Raw genomic sequence first — 20264 nt, forward strand, 5'->3', positions numbered from 1 at the left:
CCGTTTTCACAAACATTTGTAGTTCCGAAGCCCGTTCCGAGGACCCTCCTTTTTACGATAAGCCCGCTCCAAGGCCCCCGTTTTTTGTCTCGCCGGCGGCTCATTCCTACTACTTTCTTGGTCGAGTACCCCCCCCCCCGGATGGCGCCCTCATACAATGCTAACATGTACCTGTTGATATGACAGGTAATACAAAACCATGTGGCTACACACAGAGGTACAAATCACTCCTCTAAAATAGTTAGCTTCCAACAAAAGGTTTTGAATTTAACTTGTGAATTAGAATACATCACATCATAAAAAGCAAATAATAACAATACGACTTTAACCCTATGTACAGTAGGCCAGGGTAGTTTGGGAGATTTTGGGAGGGGGGGGGAGGCCCCCATCGAGATCCCGGCTGTCGATCGCACCGAACATTGGAACGCAGGTTGCCCAGGACATAATCTGCAAAATTGTATTGTAATTTTTTCAGGCAAATTGCTTTTACCGGTATGTGATTATGCGTAATTGGTAGGCGAAATCATACTTTTTCCTCCAAATGTTATTTTTGGCATGGACACTCTTTGTGGTGTTCTTATTAAATTTACGTGAAAAAAAATTGTGATATCAGATCCATTTCTCATGTCTGTGTATTATATTTTTTTTGCAATTTCTAATGTATTTTTTTGGTTTTTTGTTTACTTTTGTTTTTCATTGTTTTTTGATGAACTTTGTCGGGGACTCTTGGGATCATAAAGAGCATAAAATAAATCCAATTAGACCGGCAAAACTAAGAATAATCATACATTTATAGTTTTTTGTGAAAAAAAAAATTCTATTGACTTTACACGAAATCATGTTTTTGAGCAATTTCTGGTCTGACATGCACTTACAAAATGCTGCGTAATTTTGGAACCGCGTACCCGGGCATCCCAAAATTGGTCTCAAAAGACGCGCAAGACTTGAAAATAAAAAAGTCAGTGAGTCAGCGAAACTTTCCTGCGACAAAACATATTGCGCCAATCATTGACGGGAGCGGCGGCCTCCGAGTCCACCCCACCCGGCCTAGATAGAAAGAAAACTATATAATCTACATGATTGAATTCTAAGTCAAGGTGCAATTGAGGTCATTTTACATGCTAAAAATTTACATTAAAAGGTGATGCATAAAAAAAGGCAAGGTTCTTTTTCAAAAGAAAGGCAGGTTGGTTGATTAATACGTACAATAGGCAATAGAATATAAAATACAATGTTTGCAAATGTACACACAATCAGGGTATAAATTTTTTTCCATTGCAATTTAAATATTAGTTCTAGTTTAAAATCATTTATAGACAGTCCTCCCTACCTTTACAAATGTGGAAGGAAGAATCTTTACCATTTCACCAATGTTTCGTTATGACTTTACAACTACAGTATTGGAAAAAATATTACACACTGCAAAGTTCGGATTTTCATTTCATTATATTTATTTATTTATTTAAATCATTCAATCATTCATTCATTCATTCATTCATTCATTCATTCATTCATTTATTTATTTACTTACTTACACTGTACTTATTTATTTATTCATCTATTTATTTATATTCTAATGTTGATAATTACATGTACTTTTTTGGGGGAATCATCCATGATTTTACAATTTACCCGTTGACTATTGGATTCTGTAATTGCCATAGACTTTGTATATGGACCATCAGGTTCAAGTTAGCAACGGGTTAATAAGGTTGAAATATCTGGTAATACAATTTGATATTACTTGTCACAATACAAATATAAGCTAATACTGTACAGCAAGTTACATGTTAGAACAGTAAAATATACTTAGCACACACTCAATAGGCGGTCCTCAAAATGTAGCTTCCTTTTTTATTCTGCCACTGCTACTCAAAATATTGACCAAATTATATGTTTTGGTATCTTTATAAAGGAGAAAAATAAATCTTTCATGTCATGTGTCTGGATTTTGTAAGTGATTTTGTAAAATAGGTGAAACTTTTTTATCTAAAACGTGATACAAAATAATAGTTTTCATCTCATAAAATTTGCTTGTACACTTTAAATTTTGTTTGAGTCCAAATGATTTTTAGATTATGATAAAGCTGAAGATGTAAGCTTTATCCCTAATACTCCCAGGGTATTTCAAAGCTTGTTATTACCGGGGAGGGGCCACGGTAGGTCCAATCGCCATAAATTTGGTATCAAAATGTTCGGGAAGAAGCAAAGAAAAAAAAGTCATCAATTTTGTTTAAAAAATATTGAGGCATGAGGAAGTACCAACAAAAATTCGACCGGGGCGCTATAATGCCCCCCACCCCTGGAGTATTTAATATGATAGAGGTTTTATAAAAAGTTATAAGATTAATTTTTAGATGGGTCAGCATCCAGTTTTTCATAGGCCAAGTACATGTACATTAAGCAGCTTGAAAAAAAGAAAGAAAAGAATGCTGCACTCTGATTGGTCAAAAGAGACCACACACCCACCCATATTCCAATGATTTCAATGCTGGGCCTCTACAATGTCACACTCACCATGTGGTTATCTCTTTAAATTACCCACGGCTGTTGTTCTGAAACCCTATCCAGCCAATCAGAACTCTGGATTTCTTGCTACTCAGAATTTTCAAAAATTCTCATCTTGTATCTTGATGGAAAAAGCTGGCTGCTGACCCATCTAAAAGGTGCCAAATATCAAGAGTGACAATGTTTGAGCCGTGATTGTTTACTTGACAGCCAATCACGGCTCGCCATTTAGCGTCCATTGTCTTGTTTTGATTCTATTATATATTGTTTTGCTCTAGCATTTTGGTCATTCATGCGATTTTACTCCGATGAGTGCATGTCGAAAAGCTTCAGTATGTCCGTTTTTAAGGCTATTTTACAAATGAAACTAATTAGTATAAGGTACTATTGACGTTACTTTATCAAAACTGGTTTCATTGAATATGCAAAATGCAGGTATTTAAAGGGGCCCATCCCTTGCGAAGAGGGTATCCTAAATGGAGCAACGCAGATCATGTTGGCGAAGGAGATTTGCTATGGACTTAACCTGTGAAACGTGACCAGGTATAGTGCTGCAGGGGCTTTGTTTCAAAACCTGTGTACAAAAATGAAAAATTTGTATTTGCATGGTCAGCCACCCCTTCCATTTTCGGCTAAGCCCCCGCACTTTCAAAACCTCGCCGCCCCTGTTTAGGACTACCCCTTCAAAGAAACAAACAAAAATATACTTTGAGGGGCCAATCAGAAAAAATATGGGTGAGAAAAATTTTGTCCCCGCTCTACCGACCAAGCCATCGTGCCTCCTCAAAATCACCTACATGTAGCATTAGAAGGGAGATAATCATCCGTCTTCATAGGGAATTCAACACCATTTGGATATAAATCCCCAGAGGAGAAAAAAAAGTAATGACAAACAGAACGTAATGCCACTGGAAATTGCCTTATGGTAGAGTCATTATCTCACTTATCACTGGCCAGACAGTTGCCCGCAGCTAAGCAGGCTTGGTCGAAGAATTCCTTGTTGGTACACCCAGTTTGCTATCCCCAATTGATGTCTCTATCACTGGTATATCCAATGCAATTCAGTAAGTCTAGGGTCAGCAAACAATGATCCACTCCATGTACAAAGCTAATGCCCATCAGAGTTTAGTTCCGACAAGAATGGCAGGAACTTAATGCCAAGTGTTCAGTGTTCCATCAAAAACATCAAAAACCCTTCTCGAAACCGCTAGTCAAGAATTTCCAGGCAGGACACGATCTCAGTGAGTCGCATACCGGACAGCTGGTCCACCTACATGGTCAATTTTGCCTTGACACGAAAGAGAGGGGGGAATCGAGTCCTCGTCGCAAAGTGAGGCACCGGAATCAATTCTATGGAGAGGACAAAACACGTAACAGGCACAAATTTAATATTTTTTTATTTTTGGGGGCTACTTTCACAACTCACTGCTTAAATTCGTTAAGCTTTTAAACTCTAGTGATTTTTTTTTTTCCAGGACTCTTGGGATTTTCAAGGGCTCCTCTGAGCATTTCGGGGGCGAAATCACCCTAAAAAGACCCCGTGCAATTTTCTCCCTGACACGTAGATATATATATCATTAAAAAATTGCAATACAAAACGGTAATAACAAAAAGAATCAAGAGAATAGATGCAAAATTTAGTAAGAGAGAATAAAGTTTAATCAATTAAAGACAAAATTGGCGTTTGTCTTCATAACCAAAAAAAAAAGTTGAATTGTGCACATGGTTACAACTTATGGCTTCAACATGACCACAAACTTCATGTAGAACAATTCATCATCGTCACCTTTGATGTGCTTCTCATTCTGATCAGCTCCGCCAAATTCCTGAGACGGCCTTGCTCGTCGAGGTAGTCATTGTCCCTTGGTGCCCTTTCACCCTGACCGTTAGTATTGCCGTTCCAAAGCTTCAGTTGAAGGTACTCCTCCCGTTGCTTGCGTAGTTTGCGTTCCTTCTTGTTTTCAGCCTCATATGTTTGCATCCTGGGAGAAAGGAAAATGAGTTCCATGACGTTTGCTCCGGCGACAATTGCTCCACTCTAAATTCCACACACTAATCGAATGACAAACTTCAACCCTGGGTTTAACCCTAAATAAGACTGGGGGGGGGGGGGGGCTGATTCAGCCCCTCCCCTCGACATTTTTAACGATAAATCCGCTGCGCAAATTTTTTTTACCGCATCGCTCGCTGGCTTTTTAGTCTCGCGCAACTGTTGAGACCAAAATTGCAACCCCGAGGTACGCGGTTCCAAAATTACGCAACATTTTGTAAATGCATGCAGACCCAAAATGGATCAAAAACGTGACTTTGTGTACAAATCCAATACGAATACCGTAAGTAACGGTGTATTAACCGCACCTTTTTCTCGGCGGGATATAAGCAAAAGTCGGGGGTGCGGTTTATCCACGGTGACGGGTCTGAGCCCGCCCGCATAACCCCTCCCGAACATGTAAGAAGTCTGCCAGTTCACAACACATCGAATGGCCGGGCGTAGCCGCCCAGGGCAATGTCGTTTAGAGGGGTATGAGCCGTGGGTAATGGGAAGCGATTATTACGATCTTAATCAAATAGTGTCCATAACAAATGCACCCACCTTCATGACACTAATTTCGACTTTATTCTCGATTCAAAGCAGCGAAGTTCCCTGGCTAAGTTCAAAGAGACGCCAAGCATTCTCGGTAATAATTTGTCACAGCTGAGCAAGAGCCGAGAGCTAGCTTGCGTTGTATTGTGGTTTTAGTGCGACTTAAGCTGGCGCTATTCATTTTAACCCCTCAAAGTCCCGTTTCGCGCCAGCTTATTTTTTTCTTTCCTGTTTGCTTTTCATAAGATACCATGTACACCGTGCACCACGTATGAGAGAGACGGCACAAAGCCGTAAAACAAGTGGAAAAAATGCCAATTTCTTTGTTTCTTGAACCTTCCTGTAATCCCGTACCCAAAATTCATGCTAAGCCATCGAATGCTAGACAAATTCTGAAAGTGATTGTGAGGTTGTGATGCAAGAAATGTGAAAGACACAGTTCACAATTTGATAAGATGTACTGGTAGTGGTACCGTATCGAAGTTTGCAATGTACATGTACAAGAACGGCAGTGCTGTGTGTGTGTACACTGTGACTGTGAGGTGAGTGAGTGTGTAAGTGGCCAATATTGTCGGGACCTTTCTTTCTTGCTAACATTTGTAGATGAATTGATCAAGAACAGCAGATTTCCGCATACCGGTAATCTCTTTGAATACTTTAAAAATCTTTAACTTAGTTTTTGTTTCTTCGTACCTCAAATATGCATGTAAATGTGAGAAGGATTATTATTATTATTTTTTTTTTTTTAGTCCAAAGTTGGGGGTGCGGTTAATACACAGGTGCGGTTAATACACCGTTACTTACGGTAGTCTTTTTAGCCAAAATTCATAAATGTACTGTATCATTATTTTTCCTTTCACTAATCAAAATCAATTAATTTCATCTTGTTTATGGTAAAAAATTATCCCCGACGAATTCCATTGAAAAAATAATACTAAACAAAAAGTAGAAAAACAAAGAAGTACATAAGAAACTAAGAAAACAATACAATACATATGAAAATAAATGTGATATACATGTAGAAATTTTTTTTAAAGTATATTTGATCAGATTCTTAATAAAGAGTCTGTGAACCAAAAATTAGCATTTAAAATTATCAATCAGAGCAAACTTTGATTTTACACATAAATTAGCATAATTAATTAGCAATGGGTAACACACGAGCCAATTTTCATCGCAATCGACGGCTGAGATCATAAGGGGCCCCCCAGTCTTCTTAGGCATTGAAATAGCCTATTCTATTTAGGGTTAACACTGTACCCTACCCTTAACCGAACAGAAAACTTTATTGCAATCCTAACCCTACATCAAATTGTGGTAGGAGCAAATGTTGTGCCACCAGAAACGAAAGCAAGATTATCGTCTGTTTCCATAAACATCTATAATACACAAATCCTTTAAAAATTCTCTCCATGAAAATTGTGAATGCTAATGGACAATGAGTAAAATAGGTTCTGACAAATAGCACTTTTATGATTGATTTTATTCTAAAGATCAACAACAGTTGTAAGTGTTTCAACCTCCTCATGTCTCTATAAAATGGCACTGCTGATTGAGCACCCATACTTACCTTTTATCCCCTCCAGAGGGCGGCAGATAGAAGAGGGATTCAGACATCAGGGTGGGCCGACGGGAGAGTCGCCTTGCAGATGGCGGCGGACTCTCATCGTCCACTGCTGGCTTCCAAGATGGGCTCAAAGATCGGTCCCGATGGTCTGCGTTGCAAAAAGGACAAATTATTCTTCATAACTATTTTGTCTTTACAAATCACAACTACATGTACATGTATGGCTTCATGCGAGTCATACATGTACTGTACATGAACATGTATAAATGCACTTTTCAATGTATTACAGTATTACCCTGGCTGCATCTGAGCTGCCATGTAGGCGTTACAGCATTAAAGACTCTATTGATATAAGGTTGGTTCCTATCGACACACAGTGCTGAATACAACTCAAAGGTTTCTATTGAAGATAAAGCATCCAAATATGAAAAAGCATTCTTTATTACTCAATCATTAAAATCTACCCGTTTTTTTGGGGTAAGCTTTTGCTCCCTAGGCTGCAAGCATTGTTAGACCTTTGTCGTGCTCTCCATCAACAGCGCCAGCTACGATGAAGGTCTGACCAGACTTGCAGCCTTGCAAACGAAAGCTTACCAAAAACGGGTAAATTTTCGTGATTGTGTATATTTAAAGAATCAATGTTTTCTCGTGTCCACAACACAAATCAGAGTATACAAATATGTTTCAAAGACAAAAAATCACACACACATACAAAACATAATTTGAACTGAACAATGAATGAAGGGAACATAAACATTAAAAAGAAAAGAAGAATCTTTCAGGATTGTTTCATAAAGACTTGTTACAAATGAACAATTTCTATAACAAATTCACTACCAGACAATCATATTGAAGTATTTCAGTAGCATTTAACTGTTACTGTAAATTTGTTATCGTAACAAGTTTTTTTAAACCGACCCAAGGTCTCCTAATCTGTTTTTGTTTTTATCTAAAATCACACTGCTTCAAATGTATTGAGTAAATTCAGTTTAACTGCATACAAAAATAACCTTTTGGAACTTCTGTTAACAGAGCAAATGAAATCATTCAATTTGTCAAAGGCACACACTGACAATTTGCCTATTAGTATCCAGTGAAAATGAACGCTATTTTGCATTTCCTTTTTAGAATAATGGGATTTGCTGATGAATGGTCATAGACACATAATTCAGGTATCTTTTGAATGTTGATAAGTCACATTTTCCAGTATGATAATTATTATTTGAATAGTGATGTCACAATCACAAAATTTGGTTTCCTTTTCATTGATACATCCTGTTGAGCTCTTACCCTTCTGTGCTCTGGGGATTTGATCACTGCGGCTTTTCCTTCCAGCTTCCTTTTCTCTTATACCGACATTGCTAGAAGCTGTTCTATTATAGTCGTATCTATCTTCCCTCCTCTCACGACGAGATCCACTTCGGGAACGGTCTCCACTTCGTCCTAGATTGTTGTCATCGTAGTCATCTCTTCTGCTTTGTTGGCTCCTTGATCTTCCAGCGGATCGATCGTAACTCCTACTTCTATTGTTATAATCATGATTGTTGTCGATGTGGCTACCGCTACCCCTATCATCCTCCCCCTCTCTACCTCGACTGCTTCCACGACCAGACCGGCTTCGCCTGCCCCTTTCATCGTCATCGTGGTCGGCATCATCATCATCATATCTCCTGTCACGACGTGACGATCTGCTTCTCCCTCGACTGCTCCTTGGTTCTTGCTCATCAACATCGCGGTCATCATCTCTTCTACTCCGATGACCAGAACGTCCTCTCCGATGGTCGTCATCATCATCATCGCGATCATTGTCTCTTCTACTCCTCCGACTAGAATGTCCTCTTTGCCGGTCTTCATCATCGTCGTCGTCGCTCCCTCCTCTCCTCCTACCACCACCTCCACCATCATCCCATCCTCCTCCACCTTTGTCCATCTTCTCCAGTACAGCCGTGAGCATGGCTTTGACGGTTTTCATGTCAGAGGTCATCTTCTCCGAGACCCTCCGTTGGTCGACCTCGAGAGTCTCCATCCGCCTATGCAGCTTGGTCAGGTTGTCCTGTTGCGCCCGTGAATGCTGATCGCGAATGAACTCGTCAAGCTCCAACAGTGAATCCTGAAAATGAATGTCATCATTCAAAAGAAATAATAAATTCCCATACCATAAAAAAATTAAGAAGTGCATTTGACTTGAGACTATGTGGTGAACCAACGGACTCGTACAAAAATGCTTGCAATCAATCATAATGGCCAACTAGGCCCCCATTCCACAGAACGGAGACCGTTGAAAGACCACTGAAAGACTTAAAATTGATGAGGTCTTACAGCGGTCTTCAAGATCACTGAAATTTGTCATCTCTTGTCTTACTGGTCTTAGACTAGTCCTATAGAGATCTTTCAATGGTCTTTCAGAGATCTTTTATGCAACAAGTGATCTTTCAGAATTCTTTCCATGGACTTTGCCTGGTCTTTCAATGGTCTTTCAATGATCTCTCATGAGTCTTACAGTGATCTCCGCAAAAATCTTGAGAGACTGCCGAAAGATCATTGAAAGACTATGAAGACCTTTGAAAGTTCATCGAAAGACTGCTGAAAGACCGCTGAAAGACCACTGAAAGACCATTTTCTTGTAAGACCATTGTAAGACTGTTTTGAACCGTTTCAAAAAGTTTTGGAGCCCATGAAGACCACGAAGACCGCTGAAAGATTGGTCAGGACTCGTGTAAGACCTCAAAGACCATTGTAGGTTGATTGAGAGACCTCTGTAAGATCGGCCAAAATTCATGGTCTTTGAAAGGTCTTTCAGTGGTCTTGCTCTCTTTGGAATGGCCCCTATAATTCTCCAATATGAATATTGATCAACATCAGGGCCCGTCTTACAAAAAGTTATCCAAACAACCACAACTACTGAAAGCCATCAACGCCAACATATAAAATTAATATTTGTTCAAAGTGTTACCTAGATACAGTATGATTGTTGTCTTGACAATTCGGTATGCTCCAACATATATTTGTTACAAAGGACATTGTGCACATTTTCCCGAAGAAAAAATTATAACATTGATGGATTTCCACATAGTAACTGAGGTTGATCGGATCAATCAATAAGTTTTTGTAAGACGGGGCCTGAACTGTTATAAAAAATTTGCGATTGATCACAAATCTTCAGATGTGTAAGATTTGGAAGAGATTAAAAAAAAATAAAAACAACACTTGTTACATCAGAGCTTTATAGCGATGAGAAATGCCACGCAGATCATCCTCCTTCACACACGTACAGTACATGCCAAATTGTACTGTATCATCAGTTCTCATCCATGTAGCCCCACCCTCCCATGTTGGATTCGCAGCAGCACAGTTTGCACGAACCTGGTTGATGGACTTCCGTGTTTTGCTATCTAGATTGTAACCGGTGGGCAGCTGCTCTTTAGAAGGAAGAAGCAGCTTATCATGATGCTGGCTCACAGCACGCTTCCCTTCCTAAGCTTACACCTAGACTAGTCACATATGGTAATTTTGCCAGAGCTTGGACAAGCCAGAGGAAGCTTTACCTGGAGCATTGTCTTTCTTCACAGGTTGAAGTGGTCCTCTCTTTCATGGTAAATCGGGACTGTCCCTTTTTAACAGGGACAGCTAACGAACTGTCCCTATTAATTGGGACTGTCCCTATCTAACAGGGACAGCTAGGGAACTGTCCCTTTTTTACTGTCTCTATTTAACAGGGACAGCTAACGAACTGTCCCTATTAAACGGGATTGTCCCTATTTGGCTTTCCTTATTTAATAGGGACAGCTGAAGAACTGTCCCTATTAATTGAATTATCCTTACATGTATTTGGCTGTCCCTATTTAATCAGGGCAGCAAGGGAACTGTCCATATTAATTGGGATTGTCTCTTTTTGGATTGTCTCTTTTTGGCTGTCCTTTTTAATCGGGACAGCTGAGGAACAATTGGAATTGTCCCTAGTAAACAGTTCTTTAGCTGTCCCTGTCAAATAGGAGCAGTCAAATAGGGACAGTGGGACTGTTCCTATTCAATAGGGACAGTTGGTTAGTATGCTTTTTAGGGCAAAACAAATTATTTACCTGGATGTGAAAGGTCATCTTTCTCAGATCGTCGCCACTTTCCTGGACGACATCGTCATCGTAGAACAGGCTGAGGGGGCTGCAGTTCTCCCTGATGTGTTTCCAGTATTTCTTCCTCTTCCCTTTGAATAGATTATCTTCAATGCCCAATGTGATCTTTGTCTGTTGCATGAGGGCTATGGCCGTGGCATTGTCATATACCCTGGAAGAATCACAAACACAGAGAAAGAGGGTTTATTTCAAATCATTACTCTTTTCTTCATAGGACTATCCTTGTATCAAATTTCACTTTTCTTTCTCCATCGGCTTCACCTCCCCGTTATTTCTCTTTTCTAATCCTTCATCTTCTCTCCCTCCTCCATCCACTCCTCTACTCCTCTTTTTTTTCTTCATTATTTTCCTCATCAATTAAATTTCTCTCCACTCTCTTTCATTTTGAAAGTGGGGGGGGGGGGGGACCTTTCTCCATCGGCTTCATCTCCCCGTGATTTCTCTTTTCTAATCCTTCATCTTCTCTCCCTCCTCCATCCACTCCTCTACTCCTCTTTTTTTCATTATTTTCCTCATCAATTAAATTTCTCTCCACTCTCTTTCATTTTGAAAGTGGGGGGGGGACCTGTCTATGCACAAAATCACAATCAGATGGTCATTTCTATGTTTATTTACATGATTTTGGAAAAAAAAGGTGGAGCCCCCCCCCCCCTCCACTTCCTTGGCTCCTGCATGGGACATGTAGGGTGCTTGGTTTCCCAGCTGACTATGCCAGCGATTTGAATGTACGGTCCTTGTCTGCTACTCCGACCTTACTCTTTCTGCTCATAACTTCAAGAACTGATCACAAAACTATCTGGTTTGGGAAGGAATGACTGCGGAAAGTAACCACTGGGTAATTTGTGGCATGAACTTTTGATCGTAGATTTGCAGGCATTTTGGTGAGGATGTCGGCCTGAAAGCACCCACTATCACCAACAACAATGATTTGATATCACTTTATTGAAATCACAATAAAGGAAAGAAATTTACAAAGGCAATACAAAACAAAATAAAGATTAAGATAGGCCCAGGTCATGATGCATTACTGTCAATGCAGGGCAGTAATATAAAACTTAATGTACAATTTTTATGTAAGTACATGCAACAAGTACATAACTTATATACCTGTACCATATCTCAAAAATGAGTATGTGAAATGATAAATAACAGCCAAAAGTTAGGGTAAATATTAGAAAAAGAGAGAAAAAATATATACATACACATACATACATATTTATACTAATTTACAAATATCAGGTTGGAGACAATCTCCAAAGCATAGGCAAATATCAGGTATAATTCAGACCACAATACTAAATCTGATAGGCCTACCATTAAAATAAAATTATGGATAATGAACAAACTGTATACCATGTCATCAATGTCAATATAATATCTTTACTTCAACATGTATATTATAGACTTAGAAAGAAGAAAGGGAAAGCAATAGAAAAGAAAGAAGGAAAGGGGAATGGAGATGGAATGAGGAGAGAAAAGAGGGGGTATATAAAAAGGAAAGAGAGAGAGAGAGGGGGAGGAGAGAGAAGAGAGAGAGAGAGAGAGAGAAATCCTTGCTTCCTGTGCCCTGTAACATAAAGCAGAACGATTGATCATGGAGATGAATACTACGATTGATTGCTTTGCTTATTGCGTGTGATCAGTCGTAATTATCAGTCCCACGATCAATCGCATAGTTTTATGTAATGGGGCCCTGATCAAAACTCACCTTTGGAATGTATTGGATAGTTGCGCAATCAGGACGTTGATGCAGAGGATACTCGAAATGAGAAAAAAGGACACCAGCAAGATGTACGTCATGACGATGTTCAGGTCTCGCATGTTCTGGATTGAGAAAGAAAATGAGAACATGTAACGGGGTTATACAGCAAACCAACATCACAATCATCAAATGATGTAGGAAAAGTAGCAGAAGTAGTACATGTAGTATTAGTAGCAGAACAGTATTGATACATGCACATGTAGTTGTAGTAGAATCAGCAGTAGAAGTAGTATTGTTGTTATATTATTGAAACACTAACAGGAGCAGCAGTATTGGTAGAAGCAGCAGCAGCAGCAGCAGCAGCAGCAGCAGTATTACTATTAGTAGCAGTAGAATTAGCAGTAATATTAGTAGTAGAAACAGCAGTAGCTGTAGTAGACTGGAAAAGTAAAAAAAAAAGAAGTATATAGCGGTAATAAAACAGCAGTAGCAGTAGTAAGAGCATTTGGCAGTTTAGAGTTAAGTTTGTGTTCTGTTATAGAAATCTAATTTTGATAGGAAGTGGTTGGAAGCAATCCTTAAGTGTTTATCATATGCTAGAATAATCATTTAGAACAAAGTTTAATTAAAATATTTCATGCTTGCTTAAAGTTATATTTATTTCACTACATATGGTTTGTGGTGTACATGTAGCTAACACAGCCCCACACCATAAACTGACAGGCATTTTTCTAATCTCCATTTGCTCATTATTCTGAAATCATTAAATTTCCTGAAAAATTGTTTGGCAGATATCATTTATTTTTAATTTTTATAATTCTGAGTATAAGGTTATGTTCAATTCTGTGAACATTTCATTTTTTGTTGTTACCAGTACCAGAGTTTATATTTAAAGGACAAGTCCACTCCAACAAAAAGTTGATTTTAATAAAAAGAGAAAAATCGAACAAGCATAATACTGAAAATTTCATCAAAATCAGATATAAAATAAGAGTTATGACAGTATAAAGTTTCGCTTAATTTCACAAAACAGTTATATGAACATCCTGGCTGGTATGCAAATGAGGAGACTATGACGTCATCCACTCACTATTTCTTTTGTATTTTATTATATGAAATATTCTAATTTTCTCCTCATTGTCAAGTGATACAACAATTAATTCCTCCCTGAACATGTGGAATTAGCATTGTTTAATACCATATGGTTCAGTCAAGTTGGTCCTTATTGTCAAATCTATAAAAAATGAAATATTGTATAGTTCAAACAAATAAAAAACATAAGAAATAGTGAGTGATGGACATCATCGACTGACTCACCTACATGTAGTTGTGCATATCACTGTTTTGTGAAACTTAAGCGAAACTTTAAAATGCCATAACTTTCTTATTTCACATCCGATTTTGATGAAATTTTCAGCACTATGCTAGTTTGATTTTTCTCTATTTATTCAAGTCAGCATTTCCCTGGGGTGGACTTGACCTTTATTATTGTAGTGGAAATAAACGTACTTCATACTCATATTCATCAACGAGTGTGATTCTGAAGAGACTGTACATCATTGAGTCAGGTGTTGACATACTTGGGATGGTGCCATTATTGTTACTGTAGATCATCCAGAAAGCACAGGCTAGATAAAAGAGACACAGAACAAATCCATGAGAGATTAACCCAATGGCTAAAGTCTACCAGCTTGAATGGGAAAATTATCATTACAAAAATTCTCGTTAAACTATATAACCCCAATTTCGAGTTCCTAACCATTCTTGCCAACCCCTCCCCCATCTCGATATCAGCAATCCTTACCAGGAATGGTAATCCTTAAGTAAACAAACACACACTCGCCCAGATGTCCTCCATCTCCCCCCCCCCCCCCCCGGAGAATTTACATTAATGGCCTGGCAGCGCTGGCAGGGAGAGAGGAAGAGAGAGAGAGGGATTATAAACAAGCAAGAGTCCTGAACCAGTTGTTTTTTTTTACTTATTGTTATTTCGCCAATTGTGGGTCATTTTGCAACGTTCAAACTTCCATTTTGATCTTCATCTAAATTTTACATCATTTTTGGATATGCCAATGTCCTAAAACAAATAGAATACAAATTCATCATTCCTAGATTTTTGTCAGTCAGGAAGCTCTTAAAAGTTTGTTTATACTATTACGTAAGATGGACAGCTGCAATCCAACTCTACGCTGTGGTCCACCATCCGCCTGTTGCGGTGGTTGCTGTGTGTTATCAGCTCTTATCAGCTGTCAGTTCACCCCTCCCCAGTCTAAACGAGAGAAATGAAAACTCTCCCAAAACTGAAAGTGGGGTGGTAATACCCCACTTGAGCTCCCATTGACAAAATATGCAAGGCAATGGGGTTCCTGTGTTATAAGCTGGTGGGGTATTTTTTAAACAGAGGAAACACGTAATGAATGGGGTTACTGCGTTATAAGCTGTTAAAAGGAGGAAACATGTAATGATGTATGAGCAGGGCGTAAGAATTAAATATCTTCGCAAAAAGCTTACCGTACGGGATGTAGAAATTGCCATAGAGAAAGATGAACGTTCCAAAGTCTTTCAAAACCATTCCCAGCATCACAATGAATGGACCTAAATGTATACAGAAAGACAACAATGTTTAATACAGAAATAATACACATATGAATACATACATGTACAGTACATGTACATGTCGCACAATGTGGCATGATAAACACAGAAAATGTAATATAATGAACGTTGCAGGAGTGACGGGGGGGGGGGTCTTCAGATGATATGTCTGCTTTGCAAAAAAAAATATCTCAACACTGGACAGTTCCATAAGGCTAGTGTTATTTTGATACAAACTTCAAAATGTGGCCAATATGAAGTCTCCATGGGTATAATTTATCGACACTGTGCTGCACTTGACCCAGGTGAGGTAAATGGGTACCGGCAGGAAGTAATTCCTCAAAAAGCTGTGCGCACCAGAATCGGTAGACTAGCTTAGCCGGGGTAATATAGGAGCGCCTTGAGCACCTACATGTAGCAAGGTGGATGCGTGCACTATACAAATCCTATATTATTATTATTATTATTATTATTATAAAGAATGTCTTCTTTTCTTTTTACATTTAAAAATGTCATAATTTTTTTATTGTTTGTTCAATATTGTTCCAACTCTTAGCTATCTACTTGTCTCATTATTCCTTTTCCTCTAAAAACAACTTTATATTTGGGTTGGATTCCCCTTTAAAATGCTGCCAATTTGAAGAAAAAGAGGGTGTAAATACGAGCTTCTGAATTTTTGCGATGACGTCAGAAGCGAGAGTTTTGGATTCGTTTCTCGAACATGCCGAGTGAGGGCGTATTTGATTTATCGAGGATCAAAATTTTCTTTGAGATAGAATGAAAGTCATTTTGGGATTGTTTCTAAAATTCATGTCAATCTGGAGATGCCAATGTTGTAAGTTGAATTTATCTTAATATTTCTGTAGTATAATCTTTAGTTTGATGTTTAGTGCCGGTAGAGGTATAAAATATTATCAGATATAATGTGTATTTTTGGTTCAAAACTTGGCACTATGACATTGAATACATGATTCGATATACGTGGTACAGCGTATGCGATAAAGCATCAACTTGTATGAGCTTCCAAAGGTTATATAATAGATGAAAGTGAAGCTAGATTTAGATCACTGAATTGTTTCATAGAAAGCTTTGAAATGTAAACCAGCCAAGTGAAACAGTACATGAATGAATGGCTATCGTAATGCACGTTAGGTGAGCTTTTGAAACATTTCTAGGAATTAAAGGGCTTGTTGGCTATTGTGTATAGCTGCAGTATAGGCAGTGCATGTGTATGTTATGGGTTTATAAGGCTGAATGTCATAGATATTTTCATTTGACGAGATACAAGACAAATTAGGCAAGACATACATATTTTGGGGGCATTCAGCAGATATAAATTTATTTTGGATACATCACATACACATGCAAGGTCATTACGGTAGATGTCAATTATAAATACAAGATTGATGGATCTATTAAGAATTAATAGACTGAGGCTCAGGTTTATAGTCAGATTATTATGCAGTGGCTGACAAATATTCATTTCTGATGAGTGAATTTATATAAGAGTTAATACGATCAGAAATGCATAAGTTTATATATTTATGGCGACACATTTATTTCATGACAGTTTTGTTACTGACAACTGATACATTGTATGTCTTTTTCTGTGTCATTGAATTACAGATTGAACAGTTCAAGTTAAAGATACACTTCAATGGTCATTAAAGTCAGAAGAAACGTCAACTCATGTGATAATATTGGTACTCATCTTGTCACTAATTCGTCACTCCAGAAATTATGTTAGAACATTTCCAAAATATGAGTTAGTCATCTTGTCACAAACGCCAACCGCCACAGAGGGATTGATTTGTATCTCTTCCAAGTTGCTGAAAAGCCCTATCAATATTGATCCAATATTTTTTTTAAATAAATGTTGGAATATAAAGCATGAAAGATCAGCCCATAGCAAAGTGGAACCTTTTCAGAGCAAAGGAGAGGTCTGGAGGACATGTCACAGGACATGTTGAAGGTGTGGGTGAATAAGACATTAACCTTTCAATCATCATTTCAGAGGCATGCCTTGACTCATCATTCCAAAAAATTACATTTGGTAGAGTTTAGTGTTATGTTATGATGTAAAGTGGTTTGAGCATGTTCAATGGAAAAGCACTATAGAGTACCGAAGTGATGACGTCACAAAAAAACTTTTCTTTTTGCATTTCAGCATTTTTGATACCATATTTGGTAGTGCATGATGAAAAACGCCCACTACAAAAATTACATTTTACCCACTTTACCAAAACTTGGAAAAAGTGGTCTCTTCACCTGTTGTCTTCAACATCAATTAATTTGGTCATGCGTGACACAAATGGTACAAATAGGGTATCAATGGAAAGCTGGTGAGTTTCTCTTTCATATCCATGCAGTATGATTTCACGAAATGAAATACATGTATGATTCGAATAGCAGCCCTCTAGATTTGGATTACCCTTTTTTTCTGAAACGCACTGTATAATGTATGATGTGCATAGTCTTATTTAAAAATTGCTTTGACTTGGGCCAATACTTAACTTATGGAAAGTCAACTAATGCAAATTTACCTGTTAATGCACTTGTTAGCATGTTTATTTCTAAGGAACGTAGGATAGAAAAAAAAAGTTGCCAATCTGAAGATCATAAACCTACCTAGTTGTTGGAAAGCTCTGACGCTCTTCATCAATCGGATCCAGATGAAGATGACGACTATGGCGAAGAGGTTCACTGTAGCCTGACTAAGGATGTCATTGTCTATGAAGATATCCGAGACGTGTAATGCAGTGATGCACATGAGAGAGATATACACGAACCAGTCAAACCAATTCCTGGCGGTATCAAATAAGGGAAAGGAGAGTGATGTGAAAATGATTAAAGTTGTGTTATTCTGAATTATATTCCGCATACTAAGAATCTTGCAGCAGAATTGGTCAGAAGTCGGTCACGTGATAAAGGGTAGTTTCCCCATCAATCATTACTCGTTTTTTGTTTCTCTGATCTTTTTCAGCCCATAGGGTCATAATGCCTTATGAATTAGTCTGAGTACGCACAAATTTTGCCACTCAATTTCTTTTGTCCATCATTCTCCATCACCTGCACGCGCAAGAACCCGATGTGCGCGTACAGTGTACATACGCGCATAAAAGTGCCCCGATTGTTTTGTTGTGATGGTAAAGTTCCTTTGTGAGGTCACAATCAATCTCGTTGAAGCAAGATCTCGGATGCTTGCGCAGCTTACTTACGCGCTAACAATTTAAACAAGCATAATCGTCTCCATGGAGTTTTTCTTTTCAAAGGAAACTTTGATTTATAGAGATGTATTGATATCGGTTTCTTAGTTTATAGTGGTTCTCGATGCGGAATATAAAGCATATAATCACCTCTTGATTTCAGGTGACGAGGTACACTGTCACTTTCTCTGCAAGCTGGATGTACTCCCTATCTTTCCTCAGCTTTGCTTCGTAAAGATAGCTACATCCAGCTTGCCTCGTAAGTGATAGTTTGCTCATCACCTTCACCAAGGGTGATTATTTGCTTAATATCATGGTTGTATCTAGGGTGATATATTAGGGCATTTGCGCAATCACTATGCAGACGCTTTTGTAACGCAGAGAATCGTTTGTCAAAAGCCCTTCAATGATAAAGCTGCCTTTGTAAATTGGTGATTTGAAACAGCAGTGTCATCCTGGATACTGGACAAACGACATATTTGCAATTTTTCTTTCGGTCTGAATCTTTGGACGATCTGCTTTCTCGGTCCATCAAATTTCGGTAAAAACTTTTCAGCTGTCCATTGTGATTTGATTTGCATTTTCAAAGGAATTTGTGCGTTGTAGAGAGCATCTGCACAGTGATTGCGAGAATATGCTACGAAGGCTGCTAGTTCGTGGCTGCTTTAAATCGCATTTCAACTACTTACCACGGTTCTGAGAAGTATGAACGGGCATTGTGTTTTATTTCATCGATCTGCTGCTCCAGGTAGTGCCTCTCCTGCGGCCATCTTGGATGACAATACTTGAAGTCTTTCTCAATGTCATTTATCTTCCACTTCTTCCATTTCTAAAAAAAAAAAACATAAAAGGAATGAAAAGGAAATGAATATTAAATATTTTTTTTCAGATGAGTTTTTAGATGAATGTTTAACTTGACACCAAAATTACATTCATGCTGATTTTATTATTAAAAAACAAGCTAAAAATATTTTTTTTCTCATTATCCATATATAGACATACATGTACATGTATATATTGTAAGAACTTGGAGAGTAGACTTTACTGTTACGTTATGAGGTAAAGTGGTTCGAGCATGTTCAATGGAAAAGCACTATTGTGAGAATCTGTCCATGGGGGCCTGAGATATGACCTCATGAATATATAATTAGCCCCATTGAAGTCAATGTATTATTGGCCTAGTTCCTATTAAACTTAACCAGGCCAATAATACACTGACTTCAATGGGGCTAATTTAAAATTGATTATTAAAGCATGATGTTACTTACCAAATAAGCTGATTTCGAGTCAAAATAGTCTTTGAGTTCCACAATTATTTGGAATATGGTTAGGAGACAGCCACATGCCTGAAGATCAACAAATAGAAAATGGATTAATAACCATTACAGTAATCTAAACGAGACAGATTAATAAGATCCATCATTGACATATCTCTATCAAAAATTATAACCATGATTTTGACAGTGACTGAAGGGCTTGTGAATATTATCGCCAACCTTTATTAGCTTCAGATCTGGTAGATTACTTAGAGTGTGGGAAGAGGCTGCTATGGAGAATTCTGTTTTTGTGTCATTCAACTTCAACCTATTGACTATCATCCAATTTCTAATATCTGAAATGCAGTTCTGGGCCCCGTTGTACAAAGAGTTACGATTGATCCGATCAATCGCGACTATGGAAAGCCAGCAAAGTCAACATATGAAATGCATGTTTCTTCAAAAAAAATTCTAGATATGAATGCATATCCATAAATTCATTTATTTCTTGACAATTTGGGGTGTTCTCTATTGATTACAAAGGACATTTTGCAAATTTCCTGTACATAGAAAAAATTATGACACTGATGGATTTCCATAGAGTTACGATTGATCGGATCATACGTAACTCTTTGTACAACGGGGCCCAGGTGTCTAAACAACGCAGCAACTAAAATGTCCTGACATTATGGGACTCATAAAATATAGAGTTGGGT

General features: G+C 38.2%; 1 protein-coding gene across 3 annotated transcripts in view; it reads right to left on the minus strand.

The window, feature by feature from the left end:
- Positions 1 to 1097: 1097 nt before the first annotated feature.
- The window catches only part of LOC129280722 (uncharacterized), a 40298-nt gene continuing 21131 nt past the window's right edge, over positions 1098 to 20264 (minus strand). For all 3 annotated transcript variants that reach the window (XM_064111883.1, XM_064111882.1, XM_064111884.1), the window contains exons 10-20: positions 19561 to 19638; positions 18982 to 19121; positions 17715 to 17890; positions 15003 to 15086; positions 14001 to 14119; positions 12498 to 12613; positions 10739 to 10940; positions 7950 to 8769; positions 6663 to 6807; positions 4295 to 4490; positions 1098 to 3858 (exon numbers count right to left, since the gene is read on the minus strand). In XM_064111883.1, coding sequence (XP_063967953.1) covers positions 3853 to 3858; positions 4295 to 4490; positions 6663 to 6807; positions 7950 to 8769; positions 10739 to 10940; positions 12498 to 12613; positions 14001 to 14119; positions 15003 to 15086; positions 17715 to 17890; positions 18982 to 19121; positions 19561 to 19638 — 2082 coding nt within the window. In that variant the 3' untranslated portion in view covers positions 1098 to 3852. The remainder of the gene's footprint in view (positions 3859 to 4294; positions 4491 to 6662; positions 6808 to 7949; positions 8770 to 10738; positions 10941 to 12497; positions 12614 to 14000; positions 14120 to 15002; positions 15087 to 17714; positions 17891 to 18981; positions 19122 to 19560; positions 19639 to 20264) is intronic.

Source organism: Lytechinus pictus, chromosome 17 (assembly GCF_037042905.1).
Source record: "Lytechinus pictus isolate F3 Inbred chromosome 17, Lp3.0, whole genome shotgun sequence".
Lineage (NCBI taxonomy): Eukaryota > Metazoa > Echinodermata > Echinoidea > Temnopleuroida > Toxopneustidae > Lytechinus > Lytechinus pictus.